The sequence below is a fragment of the Theobroma cacao genome, chromosome 9 (genome assembly GCF_053813885.1).
Source record: "Theobroma cacao isolate CCN51 chromosome 9, ASM5381388v1, whole genome shotgun sequence".
Taxonomy (NCBI): Eukaryota; Viridiplantae; Streptophyta; class Magnoliopsida; order Malvales; family Malvaceae; genus Theobroma; species Theobroma cacao.
This window is the reverse complement of record NC_142647.1, coordinates 47,925,170-47,942,593: the sequence shown is the minus strand read 5'-3', so window position 1 is coordinate 47,942,593 and position 17,424 is coordinate 47,925,170. Positions and strand designations below refer to the sequence as shown.

At 36.8% G+C, this 17,424-nt stretch overlaps 3 protein-coding genes across 3 annotated transcripts; 2 read left to right on the top strand and 1 right to left on the bottom strand.

Annotated features, from left to right (window-relative positions):
• The first annotated feature begins 161 nt into the window (after positions 1-161).
• On the top strand, positions 162-5,375 carry LOC18590634 (splicing factor PWI domain-containing protein). Its single transcript, XM_088809477.1, has 14 exons — positions 162-395; positions 486-575; positions 694-816; positions 1,108-1,275; positions 1,364-1,450; positions 1,590-1,723; positions 2,272-2,316; positions 2,405-2,461; positions 2,633-3,481; positions 3,574-3,750; positions 3,858-4,007; positions 4,096-4,236; positions 4,324-4,464; positions 4,550-5,375. Exons 1-14 carry the CDS (start codon positions 375-377, stop codon positions 5,196-5,198), a joined length of 2,832 nt encoding a protein of 943 aa, XP_088665603.1. The 5' UTR covers positions 162-374; the 3' UTR covers positions 5,199-5,375.
• A 2,179-nt stretch (positions 5,376-7,554) lies between these two features.
• PTAC16 (plastid transcriptionally active 16) lies at positions 7,555-10,451 on the top strand. The gene is made up of 5 exons (XM_007016269.3): positions 7,555-8,102; positions 8,639-9,091; positions 9,207-9,275; positions 9,566-9,624; positions 9,732-10,451. Exons 1-5 carry the CDS (start codon positions 7,677-7,679, stop codon positions 10,267-10,269), a joined length of 1,545 nt encoding a protein of 514 aa, XP_007016331.3. The 5' UTR covers positions 7,555-7,676; the 3' UTR covers positions 10,270-10,451.
• A 2,596-nt stretch (positions 10,452-13,047) lies between these two features.
• On the bottom strand, positions 13,048-13,815 carry LOC18590632 (putative transcriptional regulator RABBIT EARS). The gene has a single exon (XM_088810158.1). The coding sequence runs from the start codon at positions 13,797-13,799 to the stop codon at positions 13,206-13,208; it is 594 nt and encodes a 197-aa protein (XP_088666284.1). The 5' UTR covers positions 13,800-13,815; the 3' UTR covers positions 13,048-13,205.
• Positions 13,816-17,424: the final 3,609 nt, after the last annotated feature.

Sequence of the window (17,424 nt, the reverse complement as noted above, 5' to 3'; positions counted from 1 at the left end):
GTAAATCCAAGTCTGGCCATTTCAACCCGACCCAACCAACATTCAAAGCACCATTTGACCCAACGCTTAACAGAAACAAGGCAAAGTAGTAATTCCACTGAAACCGAGGCCTGAATTCGGAATCAAATAACTATCGATTTCATCGATTTAGGGTACCTATTCCCTAAAGCCCAAGCCTAAACGGTACAAGATATTTTCTATTTCTCTCTCTCGCGTCGCCTGAGAGTTTCTCAAGCTTCCCCTTCGATTAAGCCCCAAACCCTAGAATTTCATGGCGTAAATTATAAGTTCGAATCTCTCGCTCTCTCTAACAAGCAGTTCTCTCACTCACACACCATCTTAAAGCAAAAGGATCGCTCTTCAAACCCTAGAAAATGTCGGGCGGATTTTTCCGGGTAAATTTTTAAAATTTATTTTCAGTCTTGTGTATTGTTCAGATCTTAGCAATTTGTCGATTAATTTTCTTTTTTTTTTTTTAAATTTAGGGTACTTCGGCTGATCAAGACACTCGGTTCTCCAATAAGCAAGCGAAGCTACTGAAATCGCAGAAATTTGCTCCTGAATTGGACCATCTGGTTGGTTTTTAAATACATTATTTTTTGTTCGAATTTTGATGCAATTAATGGCTTTAATGTTCACTGTTATTTAATTTTATTAAATCAAAAGAAAAAAATTGTTGTGTTTTTCTTTTAGGTTGATATGACGAAGGTTGAGATGGATGTTATTAGACCTTGGATTGCTACTCGGGTAACTGAGCTTCTCGGTTTTGAAGATGAAGTTCTTATTAACTTCATCTATGGTCTTCTGGATGGGAAGGTAATAGTATTTTTTCCCCCTATCTCTTTTGTTTCTCCGGTAATGAGTGTGTATTGTAATAATTTGACGTGGCTCAAAAGTGTATTGCCAGCTTGGGGATCAAAACTTCAAGACATACTTCTTGTTAGCTAGATGATTGAACCGAGCAGGATGCTGTCTCATTAAATCTTTTCTTGAGCTGTGGGGCTGTCTCTTTATTCTTGTGGCTTCCTGTTAATTGTTTGTTGATATGGGATTTAGATAATGGTGCAATGTTGTTTATAGTTCATCTTGTTGTCGGCTCTGATGCAGGAAGTCAATGGCAAGCAAGTTCAGATATCCCTCACTGGATTCATGGAGAAGAATACTGGAAAGTTTATGAAAGAGCTCTGGACCCTTCTGCTTAGCGCGCAGAGAAATGCAAGTGGTGTTCCTCAACAGTTTTTGGATGCTAAAGAAGAAGAAACTAGGAAGAAAAAGGTTTAAATATTTCTAGGATTGTGGTTTACATTTCTTGTAGTACTCTTGTTGTTTCTCTTTTAAACCATGTTATTATGGGTGGTTGCAGGCGGAGTCAGATCGAATAGCAAATGAGATTCAGAAGAAGAAAGATAAGGAGAGTGGAGAACTTGAACAGGAGAGATTGAGGAAGATGGTAATACTAACTTTTTCATGCTGGAGTTGCAATGCAAAGAGTTGGGTTTTTGGTTTTAACTTTACTTTGTGTTTCTTATGGCAATCAGCTAGCTTCTGCAATTATTTGGGTTCATGTCCTTTACCTCAAACTACTGTAGGACAATGGGGATGAAAGGAAGGCTGGCGACCTGGAGTTGGAGCCATCCTCAAAGAATAAGCTGCCAAAGAGTTCAAGTGCACGTCCTGAGGGTGAAAGAGATGCCGACCAAAGGAATGGTGTTGGAAGGAAGAGGTGAGGTTTTAATTGCCTTCATATCAGCTTTCTTTTTTTCTGTCTATAGGTTATAATAAGTTTTGAACTTATCATATAGTACAAATATCACCTGAAAATTTGCTGCTGTTGTTGGTTTGGGGCTTATGCTCAATATTTTCCAGGGGTGGGTGGATTAAGAATTTAATTTTTGTTTTCTTTTATAGTTGTTGTAGAAGCCCATTGAGTTTTGGGCTATGCAACTTGTGGTAGTCTTCTTTCATCCTATAGGCCTGCTCCCCCATTTCTAAGACTTGTACCCAAGACCAAGTTGGAAGTCCTAATTCGTAAACCATAAGGGTGTCCTCTTGAGGACTTTAGTATTTGTTGAAGTTTGAGATTGTGCATTAAATTGGTTTGAATTAGAAGCCTTTTTCTTTCCAAATGGGTAAGTTCAGTAAGTTGGGGGATTAGTGGAAAGTTGTTTTTGAATATAAAATGGTGTATGTATTGAAGTAAATGATTGCAATATCTTTAAAACGAGAATTTTTCTATTTTAGGACACTTAATTATGTATTAATCTTTTGCAGAGTTTCTAGATCTCCATGTTCAACTGACCGTTCTGCATCCCCTCGGTAATTCAATCACTGCTAAAGTTTGATTGTATTGCTAGGATTGCATATAAGAAACATGTTTATTAAATATCTTGGGTTTCATATGCAGGGGACCGCGTTCTCAATCAATCAGCAGATCACTTTCTAATTCAAGAAGCTATTCAGAGTATGTTTTCTCACTGTACAATTAAATAGCATAAATACATTGTGATCACCGGGCTGGGAGAAAGTTTTTGTGTTAACCATTCTTACTTGACATTTAGAAGTTTCTGTTTGTTTCATAAACGTTCCATTAGTGTAAGTTTTTTGAGATTTTAGCATCTCAATTTGCGTGCAGTGACAAACAGAAGTCTAGGAGTGTATCCAGATCACCTCAACAACGACAGCGTTCCATTTCTTCTGATAGGATGTATCGTTCTCCAAGAAGGCGATCTCTAACTCCTCGATCTAGACATTCACCTCGGTCACCACGTTCCCCTGCAAGACGAAGATTGTCTTATTCTAGGCGAAGATCTCGATCTCGCTCACCTCGCAGATCACGATCTCCTATAAGACGTAGATTACGTTCCCCATATCGGCGCAGATCACCTACACCCGTGCGTCGTAGATCACGGTCACCCATCCGGCGTCATAGATCACCATCACCTATCCGACGTCATAGATCACCATCACCAATCCGATGTCATAGATCACCATCACCAATCCGACGTCATAGATCACCATTATCAAATCGACGTCACAGATCACCATCCCTTGTTCGACGTCGTAGATCTCCATCACTTGTGCGTCGAAGATCTCCATCACCTGTGCGTCGTAGATCTCCTTCACCTGGGCGCCGTAGATCTCCATCACCTATACGTCGTAGATCTCTGTTTCCTGTGCGCCGTAAATCTCCATCACCCTTGCGATGTAGATCACCGCCTCCTATGCAACGTAAATCACCTTCTCCTATGCGACAACAGCATCGTAGATCTTCATCGACACCACCACGATACAGGTCATCATCTCTTGTAGGACATAGATCACCAGCTTCCAGCCATAGGTCAATAACTCCTTCCCATGGTAGGTCTCGTTCACCGTATCAATCAAGTTCTTTGTCTCCTGTGCAACGTAGATCTTCTTCACCAGTTATGAGGTCTCCAGAGAAACGAAGATCGCCTTTGCTTTCTCCTGGAGAAAGACAAGGGTATGTTGAAATCCTGTTCCAACTATATTTGAAAATTTTTAGGTGGAATACATGGAGCAGTTTTAAGTATATCAGAAAATTTTATGGTGCAGAGTGCGTGGAAAGTTGTCTCCTGTGGGACGTAGGCTCTCTAGTTCCCCAGATAGAGATCGTATGGATCAGAGGGATGCAGGTTATAAAGTGCCAGCTTTGTCACTGTCCCCAAATAAGTCTTCTGTATCCAAATCTCCATCTCATGTGAGGAATCGATCTGCCAGTGAAGATAGAAGGTAAATTATTAAACTTTTCTTTGAGATATCTAACTTGTATCATAATCCATTATATTTTGTTATCCATGCTTTGCAACTTATTTATTTTCATATTGTTGATTTTGAAGGTCATCAAGTCCGTATGAGAGTCCTATGAGGCAAAGGCGGGAGCGAATTGCTAGTCATGACGGCTCTAGTCCTGAGCGGAAACCAAGAGAATTGAAAGGTCAACGGGACAGTAAAGGGACTGGCAGAAAAAATGAAGCCAGCAGAAGCAGGTTAGGTTTCAAATTTATCATTTTTCATACTATTTTAGTGCTTATGTTGGCTTTGAAATTATGAATGTTCAACTATTTTTTCCTTTAGGCATTCACCGCTAGTCAGTAAGCAGAGGGTTTCTCCTAGGAAGGTTCATACTTCTGATCAATTAGCAGGTAGTCGGTCTACAGAATCTTTGAGTCGGCTTGATAACATGGAATCGAGAAAGAAAGACCTTGAAATCAAGAGGTATTATTCTGTCTCAACTATTTTAGTGCTTATGTTGGCTTTGACATTATGAATGTTCAACTATGTTTGATCTATTTTTTCCTTTAGGCATTCACCCCTGGTCAGTAAGCAGAGGGTTTCTCCTAGGAAGGTTCATACTTCTGATCAATTAGCAGGTGGTCGGTCTACAGAATCTTTGAGTCGGCTTGATAACATGGAATCGAGAAAGAAAGACCTTGAAATCAAGAGGTATTATTCCGTCTCAACCATGATATTATTTTTCTTGTTTGATCACTGGTATAGAGGTCTGACTATTGTATCTTATTCCTCACAGTGAGAAGTGTTCTGGAAAAGGGGTTGATTTGGGAACTCCTGATCGACAGAGATCGCCTGCAATATCCGAGGACACATTTCAAGGTGAGAAGCAAAGTTCATTGCACCTGAGAGAAGGAAAAAGATCTAGTGAGAGGGGCCGTTCCCGTCAAAATGATATAAAGGACAGTGATCAACGCCACAAAGCAGAAACTTCACCAATGTTGCTTGAAAAACTTGATCAGTATAATCATGGTTTGGATTCAGGTTCTGAAGGAAGTGATAAGCACAGAACTAAGCATAAGGAAAAGAGAAAGCATAAAAGGTCTGAGAGGCGTGAAGTTACTTCAGATGATGACTCTAGTTATGATTCTGAAATAGAGGGCAGAAAAGAGGCTAAGAGGAGGAGGAAGGAAGAAAAGAGATTGCGAAAGGAGGAGAAGCGGAGACGTCGTGAGGAGAGGCGTCGCAGAAGGGAAGAACGTCGTGCGGAGAAGCTGAAAATGAAAGGTCAAGATGATGACTCTAGTTCAGATGGTGAACATGTGGCTAAGAGGAAATCTCAACCAAGTGATGATGAAGATGCAGAGACTGAGCAGAAGAAGCTTGAAATTGAGTTAAGGAAGAAGGCGATTGAATCACTCAAAGCGAAGAAGGGCATTAGTCGCTGAATCTTTTTGTGTCTTTTGAACATTAATATGTTATTTTCTTTTTGTTGAGCAGATATATTTAAAGTTTGATAGGAGTTTTTATGTTTCGAATTGGAGTGTCTTTATATATTGGTTACTTGCTTAATGTAGTTTGTGTTTACTGCTGGCAGCTGGAATGGATAAATGAGGATTTCCTGAGCTTTTCTCTTGAGTGCAACTTTATGCAGACCTTGCTGCTAGATTTCTGGTAATAACTGTCTTCCCTCAGTTGGGAATTTGTTTTTTTAGTCACATGGGTGTGAAGGCATGCTGTTGCCTTGGTTGATTTTTGTGGTTGACTTTATTTGATGCACTTGATGTGAAATGTGAGTTTGATGTATGCCTGAGGGATGGAATTAACCAGGTTTGTGGTATCAAATTCTTTGTTGTTTATTTAGATAAAACATTACATAAAAGTCTTTTCTGATGCATTAATATGAGATTTCTAAATCACCTTTGTGGTCAATTGGTAGATAAATTTATTTTCAACTAGATGACTTGGTTGAGCAGGCCATGTGCAGATCTCCAATTTGAACCTCAATTCAGGTGCGGAGTTTTCATTCTTTTATGGGCTCTGTAGGAGAAGAAATCAGTGTTTGGAGGTTAATCCTCTTTGTATATTTATACTACCTACTTTCTCACTTTGTTTTGGTTTAACCTCTATGGTTGGCAGCTTGATAGTTGTTCCGGGGACTTTGTTTTCTAAAATTATTGCTGGTGCTACGGTTATCGGACTTATCCTGGCCTGATTATGCACTGAAAAGTTTCTGCAGATGACATCGTCATGTATGTATTTGCACTGATTAAATCTGTATGAGAATATTTCTTAAAAGTCCTAAAGGTATATTTGCACTGATTATGCACTGATCTATTGCAATTCCTAATCAGCTATTGGTTTGGGAAATGTCATTATAACCAAATCTGAGCCTGTGGGCTCTAGGATGTTAGGATGGATGGCAATGTAGTGTATATTTGAAGTATGGCAAGGATAAAAACATTGCTTATGTAAGATGAATTAGGCAATCCTTCTGTCTCCCATGTGATGGTGCTTTTTCTCCTTGTTCTTCATTGGTTGAGTCTTTTGCAAGTGCATGTTTCCCATACCTGTTAGGTGTCTAGTTTCTCTCTAAAATAAATAGCGTTTGTGAGGGTTTATTTGCTATTTATCCTCTTGATAATGTCCCAATCGTGCGAGTTCTAAACATTTTCACATGTCCTGTATCCGTATTGGTGGATTTGGGACAAAGGAATAAGCTGTACATAAAGTTGGAAATGGTGCAAGTTGAGCTTGAGCAGGATGTAGCTCCTTGAAAGCTTAATTTATCGGAGTTGATTTATCAAATCTCATGAGATGTATGGCTTGGTAGTTGAGAATAGAGTAGGCTTCTCCTACCCTTTAAATTTTGAGTATGACCTATTTTTCTGGGATTGTAGATCATTTTTAAATCGTTGGGAAGGAGGAAATCTTTTTTCACTTTTATGAAGCTACAAAAGAGCATGAGATGGTGAAATGGATTTGATTGTCTAGTTTCTGATGCGAAGTAGGTTTTTCAGTATTCTGATCATAGGTTGATGATGGCATTTTTCCATGTTACTCTAGTGTCTGAATATTTACCACTTATAAAAAGCCTTCTTCTCTTCTCTATTTCGCCAAGTTCTTCATTTTCATTTCTAGAGAAAGGTGGAAGAGGACCAGCCCGTAAATTATGACCATCTCGTTCTAGGAAGCCATCTAGGACCTTCAATGGATGAGCAAATGTTTTTAGTATGGTTTTCGATATCGCATGGTGTTATATCGCCGGCTGAAGTTGTAATTATTTGCTCGACTACAAGCGGTTTCGTTTATAATGTTAGTAGGTTCTATTTTGCTGCTTTGCCAATTGTTGTCAGTCGATTATCACCACACTTGGGGCTGTAGTGAACTCAGGGATGGTCAAAAGCTTCAGCTGCTGCTGCTTCTGATCTCCTCGATGGGAATACAATATCCCTTGTGTTGAAGTCTCAATACCGACCTGACTTAAACCCGAATTATCTGTGATTTAGTCTTTAATTTAATTGCTCAAGATTTTCTGTTCGCATAAAGCCAGTGCTCTGCGTTGTGTGGACCATGCTTATCCGACTTTGTAAGTCAGTGGATTAAGCTTGCAACAAATAAAACGCGGATGCATCCGTCATTTTCTGGTGGTTCAAACATATGCCCAATGTGACGTGCTTCTCAACGACTGGTGACCGATTTCCTTTAGTGGATAAAATTGTGACTACGTGGCTCATTTCTATTTGGTAGTTGCCCATCACTCCTCTCATCTGGATAAAACGCAGCTCAATTGCCACAGCCACAGGCATCCGAGTACTAAGAACTAAATGGGCCTAAATAATAGTAACATACGGAGAAGACTGGTTGAATTGAAGGAGAGGGTCGCCATTTGACATCCTCTTTTTTATCCTTTTCATTACATATCCATGGCTCCAACTCTCACCTCCAATTCATTTCTCTTAACCACCACGCCCCGGTCAAGGCAAACCCTCACGAACCCAAGGTTCACAGTGTTTGCCAAAAGGTCCGGTCCGTTCCAGCTTGGAAAAGCTAAAGACAGTCCTGAAGAAGGCCAAACTGAAGATTCAGGCAATTCTACTTCTTTCCGTTTCAATTTCGGCAAGGTACCTGACGTGAAAACTTTGGTCCCGCTCGTGAGTAAACCTTCTACGGGTATATCGTTTGGGAACGCAAGGAGAAAAGATCCAGCCACTGTATTTGTTGCGGGTGCAACCGGACAGGCTGGCATTCGCATTGCACAGACATTGCTGCGTCAGGGTTTCACTGTTCGGGCTGGTGTGCCAGAGCTTGCTGCTGCCCAGGAACTGGCTCGTCTTGCTGCCCAATACAAGGTTAGCGATCTTAAACCAAAGCCACAATAATCGTGGATCATAAGCTTAGTTTGGTAATCTGAAATATCTTTGATAAGAGAATGAAATAGCTTGAATACTTAAAACCGGGAAATAGTTTCCATGGATTGAATTGTTGAAAGAGTAATGAACTTTGAATGCATGAGAGAGTCAAACAACATCTTCCAGTAAACCAGGGCCTGTGATATTAAATAGGTTGCATTTCGTTTTTCCCGGAGTCAGAATAACTTAGTGATTCATCTTTTGAAGATCAAATGTCACTTAGACAAGATGACATATCCAATTCATCTTGATATTGTCTATCTCAATCTGCCAAATTAGAAGAAAAATGATACTGTTATTAACCAAATCAGAAGTCTTGAGGATCAACTGGGGACAAGTTTGGAACTGTATTGCACCATAAGATCAGATGTCTCGATTCTGTGTAAATAAGTCTCATATTTTATGCAATGTATACATAGGAAAGTCAATTCTGCTAATTCTTTGTGTTGCTCAACACTAATCCTTTCTCACCATAGATCATATCCAATGAAGAATCAAAGCGCCTCAATGCAGTAGAATCTACCTTCGAAGATGCAGAATCAATAGCCAAAGCAATTGGCAATGCCAGCAAAGTTGTAGTCACAATTGGCCGTGGTGAAAATGGTCCCACTTCCGAGGTCTCCACAGCAGATGCCTTACAAGTTATTGAAGCTGCTCAACTGGCTGGCGTAGGCCATGTGGCAATTGTCTATGATGGGAACCAAGCGGGTGCTTCAACTTATAATGTGCTTGATGGTATCACATCTTTCTTTAGCAACCTCTTCTCTCAATCTCAACCGTTGAGTCTACCCGAATTCTTGCAAAAACTAATCCAAACTGACGTTAGCTACACGTTATTAAAGACAACCCTCATAGAAGATTATTCAGCAGAGAGCCCTTACAATATTGTGGTGTCAGCTGAAGGCAGCATTGGTGCAAACGCCTACAAAGTAATGTAAAATAATGTAATGTATGCAGTTTTATCTGTTTCACTGTAAAAATTTTCTTTCTGGATCATAATTTTTGTTTGTCTTATTGCTCAATATTTTTGGAAATCGTTGTTAGGTTGCAAAATCTCAGATAGCATCTCTGGTTGCAGATGTTTTCTCCAACACAGCTGTGGCAGAAAACAAGGTAAACTTTGTTTTCCCTTGTGCTTCTAAAACCTTCATTTTCAAGGGTTCATTATTGGGTATAACTAAGCTGTATAGGTTTATTTAGGTGGTAAGAGGATCAATTTAGGATGAGATATAAATCCAAATGTGACCATGGATTTGATTCCATGTACAAGTGATCATTTATATGTAAACACTTGTGTCTTGCATAATGCAATATTTGAAGTTTGCTTAAAGTTGGATAGTAATTTTTATCTTTCTGTTTTGCTTCTGTTACTCCTATATCTTAACGGTTGCTAAGTGAGACAGGTTGTTGAAGTTTTTACAAGCCCATCAGCTCCATTGAAGGGTGTAAATGAGCTTTTCAGGTAAACTGCTTGGATGTTAGCTTATCGATTATATAGTTATAAGAGATTATAGATTGCTTGGGAAAGAAATATGTCCTAATTTGTGCTTTTGATACTTGCTTTTTCAGTGCTATTCCGGAGGATGGAAGAAGGAAGGCCTATGCAGAAGCTCTTGCAAAGGCTAAAGCTGAAGAAGAGGCAACAGTAGCTGCTGAGAAAGCTCGTGAAGCGGCTGAAGCAACAAAGAAGCTGGAAGAGGAAGTGAAAAAGCTTTCGAAGCAAGAAGCCAGGGCTACTAGCCTAGCTGAAGAAGCCCAAGAGAAAGCAGAGGCTGCGGGGGCGTCGGTAGAAGGCCTCTTGAGTAAAGCTAGGGGCTTCAGCTCGGGACTCTCTTGGGAAAAATTCAGTTCCCAAATGGCAACTGCAGTTCAAAAACCTTCTGATGAGGAGAAGCCTAAAGTGCAGATTGCCACTGTCAGGGGACAAGCTAAGGCTAGAACGTTACCTTCCAAGAAAGCTGTTGTCAAGCAACCTGCTCCTAAATCTTTTTTCCCAAAGCCGAAGGAGACACCGAAGACAAAGGCTAAAGAGACAGAGAAGACTGAAGTGAGGAAGGTCTTCGGTGGCCTGTTTCAGCAAGAAACCATATATGTTGATGATGACTGAGACGAAAGATTTGTAGCCAATATCTTTCCCCAGTCTGTCAGATGATTTTTGTGCAAATGTGGTTCAATAACATCGTGTGTAATTATTGATGGAGGCGTTATGAGTCTAAGAAACATGCACTGGCTTAAGGCTATGTTATTTATTCTGTCGAAATGTGAAGCAATTTTCATAGTTACAGTAAAGACTAAGTAATACCTAACCAAATGATCGCCTGATTTACCGTCGGGGTCTCCAGTGGCTTGAAACTCGACCTTGATGTTCCATATTTCAATCTATTGAAGGTAAATTTTGTTGCATTATTTCCTTTTCTTGTCATTGTTTAAAAGGGAGGGCAGCATTTTCCCTAACGAAAATTGTTTTGATCAGACGATGAATGTGTCATGCATTGGCATTGCCATACTGGACAGTGAAAGATGTTGACAACAACGACGACAATTATGACAAACTATTTATGTCATGTCGGGAAAGTATTTGCAAGGATTAACTGGCAATGAGTCAATAGTTATTTGCAAGGATTAACTCTGATTAGTCAGTAGTTTATATGGTAAATTAATCCTCTTACAACCAACCAGTCAAAGCAGATGCAAAACTTTTTATAATATTGATGGATCATGGTTTTTAATATCAAAAAATAAAAAATAAAATTGAAAAATCAATTTGAAATTACTAAAGTGATGATAGTCTTACATTGTTAAATTCAGAATATCCTTCACATATAAATATAATAAGATTTTTTTACCTATTATCAATTGATTTTAATTAGGATATTCATTTTAAAAAATTTAATATGATTTCAAAAAACAGGTGTTCGAATTCGTTAACTCTTTTATGAATTTTTTGTTCGTTGATTGATATCACGTGATAAGTTTGTAATTTTTTACATGTGAGACAAAATATTACAGTGGTTATAATCTCAATACTGAAAGAATAAATTTACAACAAGCTACCTGACAGCTCATTTATACAGGATTGATCATTGAACATAAGTCCTGAAGTTTGGTCTAGTTACCCAGCAGATATGGTAAGTATAGTGCAGCTAGTTTCTAGTTTCACGATGGAAGTACCTGGAGGCTTCCCAACCGTTTACAGTTGTAAGGGCCAGCATCTGATAACAAATAGAAGCAGCAAGCACTACATACTATATATTAAATGGCCTCGGGATGTGTTCTGCACCTGTGAAAGAGACTGGAGAAACTGGATTTCTTCACGATTTCAGCAGTCATCATCACTCAGCTATGATCAATAGTCCTGTTAGATGCATATACATTTATTCTGAATCTGAGCTAAAGTAGTACTATGCAATAATATGCTTTTTGTCAGTTACATTACTAAAGTCTAGGCAAGTCGTACTCTTCAGGTTTGGGAAGCAATGAAGACATGCAGATGGGGATTGGGATAATACTATGCACTCCATGCTTTTTATGCTCACCCTGGAATTGAAAAATTACAAATCTAAATTGTTCTTGTCTTTGTTTCATAATGCAAGGCACCACTGATTAGTTCCCTCAGTAAGGGTTCTGCGAAAGCAAGTAAAAGATATTTACAAACGTGTTTAATACAAATAATTAAAAGAGACAAGACAAATGGTCTGGGATTGAAGAATTTGACATAATAAAAATATCATCTAATTAAATAGAATTTCAATAAATGTATTTTTTCCAGTAGTTGTATAGTTATAGAAACGTATGAATCATTGTCAATACATTAATGAACCGTTAAAATTGACAGAACAAAATTAAACGAGTGTGTACTGACATGTTCTAATTTCCAGGTAATTAGTGAAACATAAAAATAGTTGAATTCTTTTAAGGAGATGTCAGCCACAATCTTTATGATAACGTGCATTTACATGCTGTACTTGGAATTAAATGCTTGTAGATTTAAAATCTACTGAGTTCGAACACCCAGTAAAAGCCATGGCTCCCTGAACTTATAGTTACTTTCAAGTTTTAACTTCAGAAGCTGACTGTATAAAAGATGACAAATTTTAAGCCATAAAACGATTGGTTCGAAGTTTTCAAGTACTTCTTTAGTAAACTTTCTGTCGGTGAGAGAAGGTATGAGAAATCAGAAATGAGTAGTTTAGTGGACAAAACCTGTCGTTTGGGCTGTCAGCTTTTGACAAGGATCACTTGTTTATGATCTTCTGTTTGGATTAATGTCGGAAACAATGGTTCCTTTACTCATTTCAATTTCTTACTCCAAAGAACCAACCCTAGAACAGAACCATGAATGCATATTTGCAAATGTCACCGGACAGTACTGAGATTAACATACATCTAATCCCCTAGAACGTCACATTATATCTGTTTCTTTACACTTCTCTCTGTACTACTATTCTTGTTCATTAATTATCAAGCAAAAAAAAAAGGGCAGTTCGAAAGAAATTAACCATGAATCCTTTGTTACTATATGGCCATACAGGATAGACAAACTGTAGGTACTGGTTCTCTATCTTGTGAAGCATTTGCAGACACCTGTACAAGTTAATACTATTGCAATATTTATATCTCCCTCCCTCGCCTTTGAATTGAGTTTTGAAGCAGATTGAATGCTGGACAGGGAAAACCTGGAATTCTCTTATCTTAAAAATGAAAAACCATTCACCTTTATCTCCGATGCTATTTGTTGCACGTAAATTCATGTTATTGGGCATAAAACATGAGAAGTAGAAGACGGTATTGCAAAGAACATAATCATAAACATATCAATAAAACTTGATATGTTAAGTCTGAACAGGTTCAATACTAAATACATGAAGAAATTGGCAAAACGACAAATACGCAATCATGAAATGTTTATAGCCAAATATTATAGCCCCCTCAAAAAAGGTTTGTGGCTACATAGAGGTAAACATAATATTCATCATCCAACAATTGAAAAAATAACAAAGGGAGAGGGGGAACAAATATACGTACCATGATATTGTTTCGAATTTAAAAGAACTTTTTGGTAGTCATTGTTGGCGACGAATCTGGAGGCTCAGGCCCCAGTCTAAGTTCAAGGTCCAACTGATCCAACCCTGATGACCCCTGGCTTGATGACATACCCTTTCCAATGCCCCCTTGAGCTTGACTGCTTGGATAATTTTGATCTGTTGTTGATGGTTTTTCATCAAACAAAGGCAGTTGTCTGATTTCCCCAACATGGGTTTTGTCTCTTTTGTTAGCATCATCCTCCTCCGGAATAACCCAAGGCCACTTTCCAGGGCTGCTTCTAATTTCTTGACTAGACTTGGCATCCGCTATAGGCAGTAGTACTGTTGTGCAGCTCGGATGGTTCGGAGAATACGAGGATGGGATGATCTTTGGGACGATGTCCAGAGATTGTTGAGTAGTTTCACCTGGTGAAGAAGCTTGCTTGAGCTTGGCTTTGTCTCTACGGTGAATATTCATGTGGCCACCCAGGGCCTGCGCATTGGAGAAACCTCTCTTGCAAAAAGTGCACTCGTAGGACCTTGCAGGGCTTGTTCGCTGTTCATCCGAGGATCCCTGGTCTGGGTTTTCTGGTGCAGACTGATCAGTCTCCATTCAAGCACTGAGAGAGAGAGAGAGAGAGAGAGAGAGAGAGACGTGGTCAACTGGAAGATAGTGAAGGTGTTTTCATATTCAGGGGCCTGCTATCTTCTAGACTACAACATGAAATGATCTGTAACTTCCTAGATTTGGACAATTTCCAATTCCACCAAAGGACAAATCCAAAATTTTATATATTTGGTCATGGAAGGAAAGATTGGGCGGTGTTTATTTTTCTTTAATACAATAAACTTGTTTAGAAATTCTATTTCCTTTGTCAGATTATTTTCAAGTTATATATCTTGAACTTCTATGATTTATTGGTCGATAAGCCGGAGAAATCCTCTACACATAAGTTTCGTCCAATAAATTTAAAAAACCAATAGTTGACTAGTGTTTATGGTAAAGAATCTATATATGTTACTTCTTTATTATAAATGGTATCAAAGTTAGACTTAAAAACCAATGCTATATATGTTGTAGTGATATGTGCTTGTTTTCTTTCGATTTCGTTGCGACATGATAACGAGTGAAACTATGATTGTGTTACAATTTTTGCTAAATATATTTTTCGATGAAGTTCTAGCTTTTAAAAAAGAAGATGATGTAACTCACCATCTATGATTTTGATTACCGTAATTTGATGCCATGATAACTTGATAAATATTTGTTTTCTTTGTTTTAAGATGGAATTAGTTCTTCAAATTTACGGTTAATCTACCTACCAAGTGAAAGACATAACCTAGAAATAGAAACTCCATGGCAAGAGCTCATCAACCCCAATCAAAGCTTCTTATAATTAACGAATTATTAATTCTCCAACGTCTCACACATAGTATGTTTGCAGACAAATGTTGTACTATTAATTAAGTATTTGCTAAACGGATAAATCTATGGATAGGAAAGTAAAAAAAACAAAAGTACTATAATTAAACAGATATGATTTGTTTTTAAACCTCTTATAGATACTATGATTGTTATTATTAAATCGAACTAAGATATTCACGATAATGAATACCATATTTTGTAAGTTCTCAGTAAAAGTGACAATGATCATTATCAAATTCTCAATCCAACGTAATTATTTTGAAATTTCCAATTCATTTTAGACCAATTGGCATTGACAATGCATTAATGCCCAATTATAAAGCTATTTTCCATAAAAAAAAAATGCCTTCATCTCGGCACCAAAGCATCGTTGGGGCTACCTGATATTTGAACAATTCAAACTTTTTTTCGCTGCATAAATTTGGCCGCCAGTCCATACGTATGTGCTTACCCTTGTGGGATAGTTCAACATAGATGGAAGCTGGCTCTAGAGCTTTAAGATGACATGTGCCAGCTGCCACCTCCTGTATAAACTTAAACCATCCATTCTCGCTTGCCATGTGGAATACTCAGAGATTACCTATACATATATCCAATTTCCGACTGCTAAATTTGTAAGATATTAGTAAATAAATAAAAGAGAGACGAAAGTAATGATAATGTATATAAAATTTTACACGTTTTGTATATTCGAATAATCATTTCTCTTAAAAGAGTCATATCAGAGTTTTGTGTTCTACAAGTGAAAACTAAAGGCATGTCGAACCTGTCAGGATTGTCCGAATCATTAGTCAATCCTGTGGTACATCCAGGTTAATCTGAAATGCTGGAAAAACTGGCTTCTGGTTTTATTTTATTTTTTTATTTATTTTGTGTAGCATTTAATTGTTGCTTAATTTGCTTTCCTTCCCTTTAGTTTGAGTTCTTTGTAGCAGGTTTTCTGTTTTCTTTCCTAGCTAGGATTAATATCCCAGAACAAAAGAATTGCCAGTAAGAACTAATGAAGACTACATATTCATTAATTTCCTTCTTTCAAATAATCACTTGCTGAAGCTTTCTCTTCGTTTTCTATATTATATTTTCTTTTGGTTCGAGTTTTTCTGTATAGATTGTGCCCTAATATGGGTGACAGCCTCCAAGCCAATCTCTTCACTGGAATGTAATTGTCTAATTGACAATTAACAGTAAAATATTACAGTAGCATTAAATTATATCTTTAGCTGTATATGAATCCCCTGAAGATTGATTCAAGTAATAATTTCTACGAATGGTGTGAACCATTGCCTGAAAAAACAACCCAATCCTTGTCTTCCAGCTATGCAAGTCTTTCTCATCCATTATATATGTATTTTATCTGCTTTTAAAATATTTTTATTTGGTGGGAAACTTTCAAGATCCTTTGAATTGTGGCCTTCTCCTTTGCCATTGTAGCCATTATAGAAGACATCAAGTAAACTCCAAACATGCTCCCCCTCTGTGTGATCAAAGGGTTTATTTTATGATTAAAGGAACTATCACGTTGACTTCGTAAATTTTATTGACAAAACATCTTCTTCACAACATTTTTGTACGATGGAAGAAGTCAAATAAAAGAAGAAGAGCCAAGTTTGTTTTGTTGGTAGCACTGTTATATAAACTTTTATTTTTATATGATCAAGAATGGAAGCAAACAAGAATGGCCTATGCAGCGCTCCCATGGAAGAAATTGAACTTCAGACAAATCTTATAATGGAAACTCTGATTCTTCTGTCGTAACGATTGTTCTTATGCACATTATTTGTCTTTTCCTGGACATTGTCTTGACGTTCAACAATTTGTCCATTGACAAGAATCTCTAGGTTTTATTATAGATAATTCCATGGCTTCTTAGAGAAAGCTGAAGTTACAACAACTTTGTTAATTACAAGTAAGTACTACTAACCATTTCTGTCGAAAGCTTTGGTTCTTCACCCAGTGTTGTTACTTAACATTGTACTGTTTGTTTAAAGAAAATCTGATCGGATCTTTAAGCAAATTGTAGTTGAAAGTTCAAGTAAATGATGAATATTTAGTCATGAGGAGGAGGAGGAGAAAAGGTTCTGTACTAAGTAATTCCTATGAAAGATGAAAATATTCATATGGGTATTAAGGGTCAAGCAAAGATAATTGTACACTTAATAGCACATTCTCAGCAAAATATCTAATTAAATTATATTGTAGTATTTGTTTTGTAATAAACCAATGGATGTAATGTGATTATAATCCAAAACCAATATAATCAGATTGTATTACATTCTGCAATGTTGTTAAAGATATTTTTAACTTTCAATTTTATTATTTTGATAAAAGTATTTTACAATATTATAATTTTTTTTATATATAGATTTTAATGAATGCCTTTTTATTATTCTTAGTAGTCATAGTAACTGTCAATAAAATTTCTTCTTACCTAAAAAAAAACTGTTAATAAAATTTATATTATCATTTAAAAAATTAAATTAAAATATATAATATAAAAAATTATATTAAAAAATAAAAATAAAATATATAAGATTATAATAAAAAATAAAAATAAAATATATGATATTAAAAATATATTTAAAAAATGATATTATATAAAAATTAGTAATAGAAAAATACAAATATATTAAATTTATATTTTAATAATAAAAATAATTTTAAAAATTAATATTATATTTTTAATAAAGTATTTATAAATTAAAAACTACAATATTATATATTTTATATATTATCTACAATATATTTTATAAAAACTACAATATATTATCTTTTATATATTTTAATTATTACTTTACTTATATATCAAACACAC

Coding starts and splice junctions, on each gene's coding strand:
- LOC18590632 (XM_088810158.1), bottom strand. CDS start 13,799: ATGGAGACTGATCAGTCTGCACCAGAAAACCCAGACCAGGGATCCTCG.
- PTAC16 (XM_007016269.3), top strand. CDS start 7,677: ATGGCTCCAACTCTCACCTCCAATTCATTTCTCTTAACCACCACGCCC. Junction 9,092..9,206: donor TTGGTGCAAACGCCTACAAA/GTAATGTAAAAT, acceptor AATCGTTGTTAG/GTTGCAAAATCTCAGATAGC. Junction 9,276..9,565: donor CAGCTGTGGCAGAAAACAAG/GTAAACTTTGTT, acceptor TAAGTGAGACAG/GTTGTTGAAGTTTTTACAAG.
- LOC18590634 (XM_088809477.1), top strand. CDS start 375: ATGTCGGGCGGATTTTTCCGG. Junction 1,724..2,271: donor AATGGTGTTGGAAGGAAGAG/GTGAGGTTTTAA, acceptor AATCTTTTGCAG/AGTTTCTAGATCTCCATGTT. Junction 3,482..3,573: donor TCTCCTGGAGAAAGACAAGG/GTATGTTGAAAT, acceptor TTTATGGTGCAG/AGTGCGTGGAAAGTTGTCTC.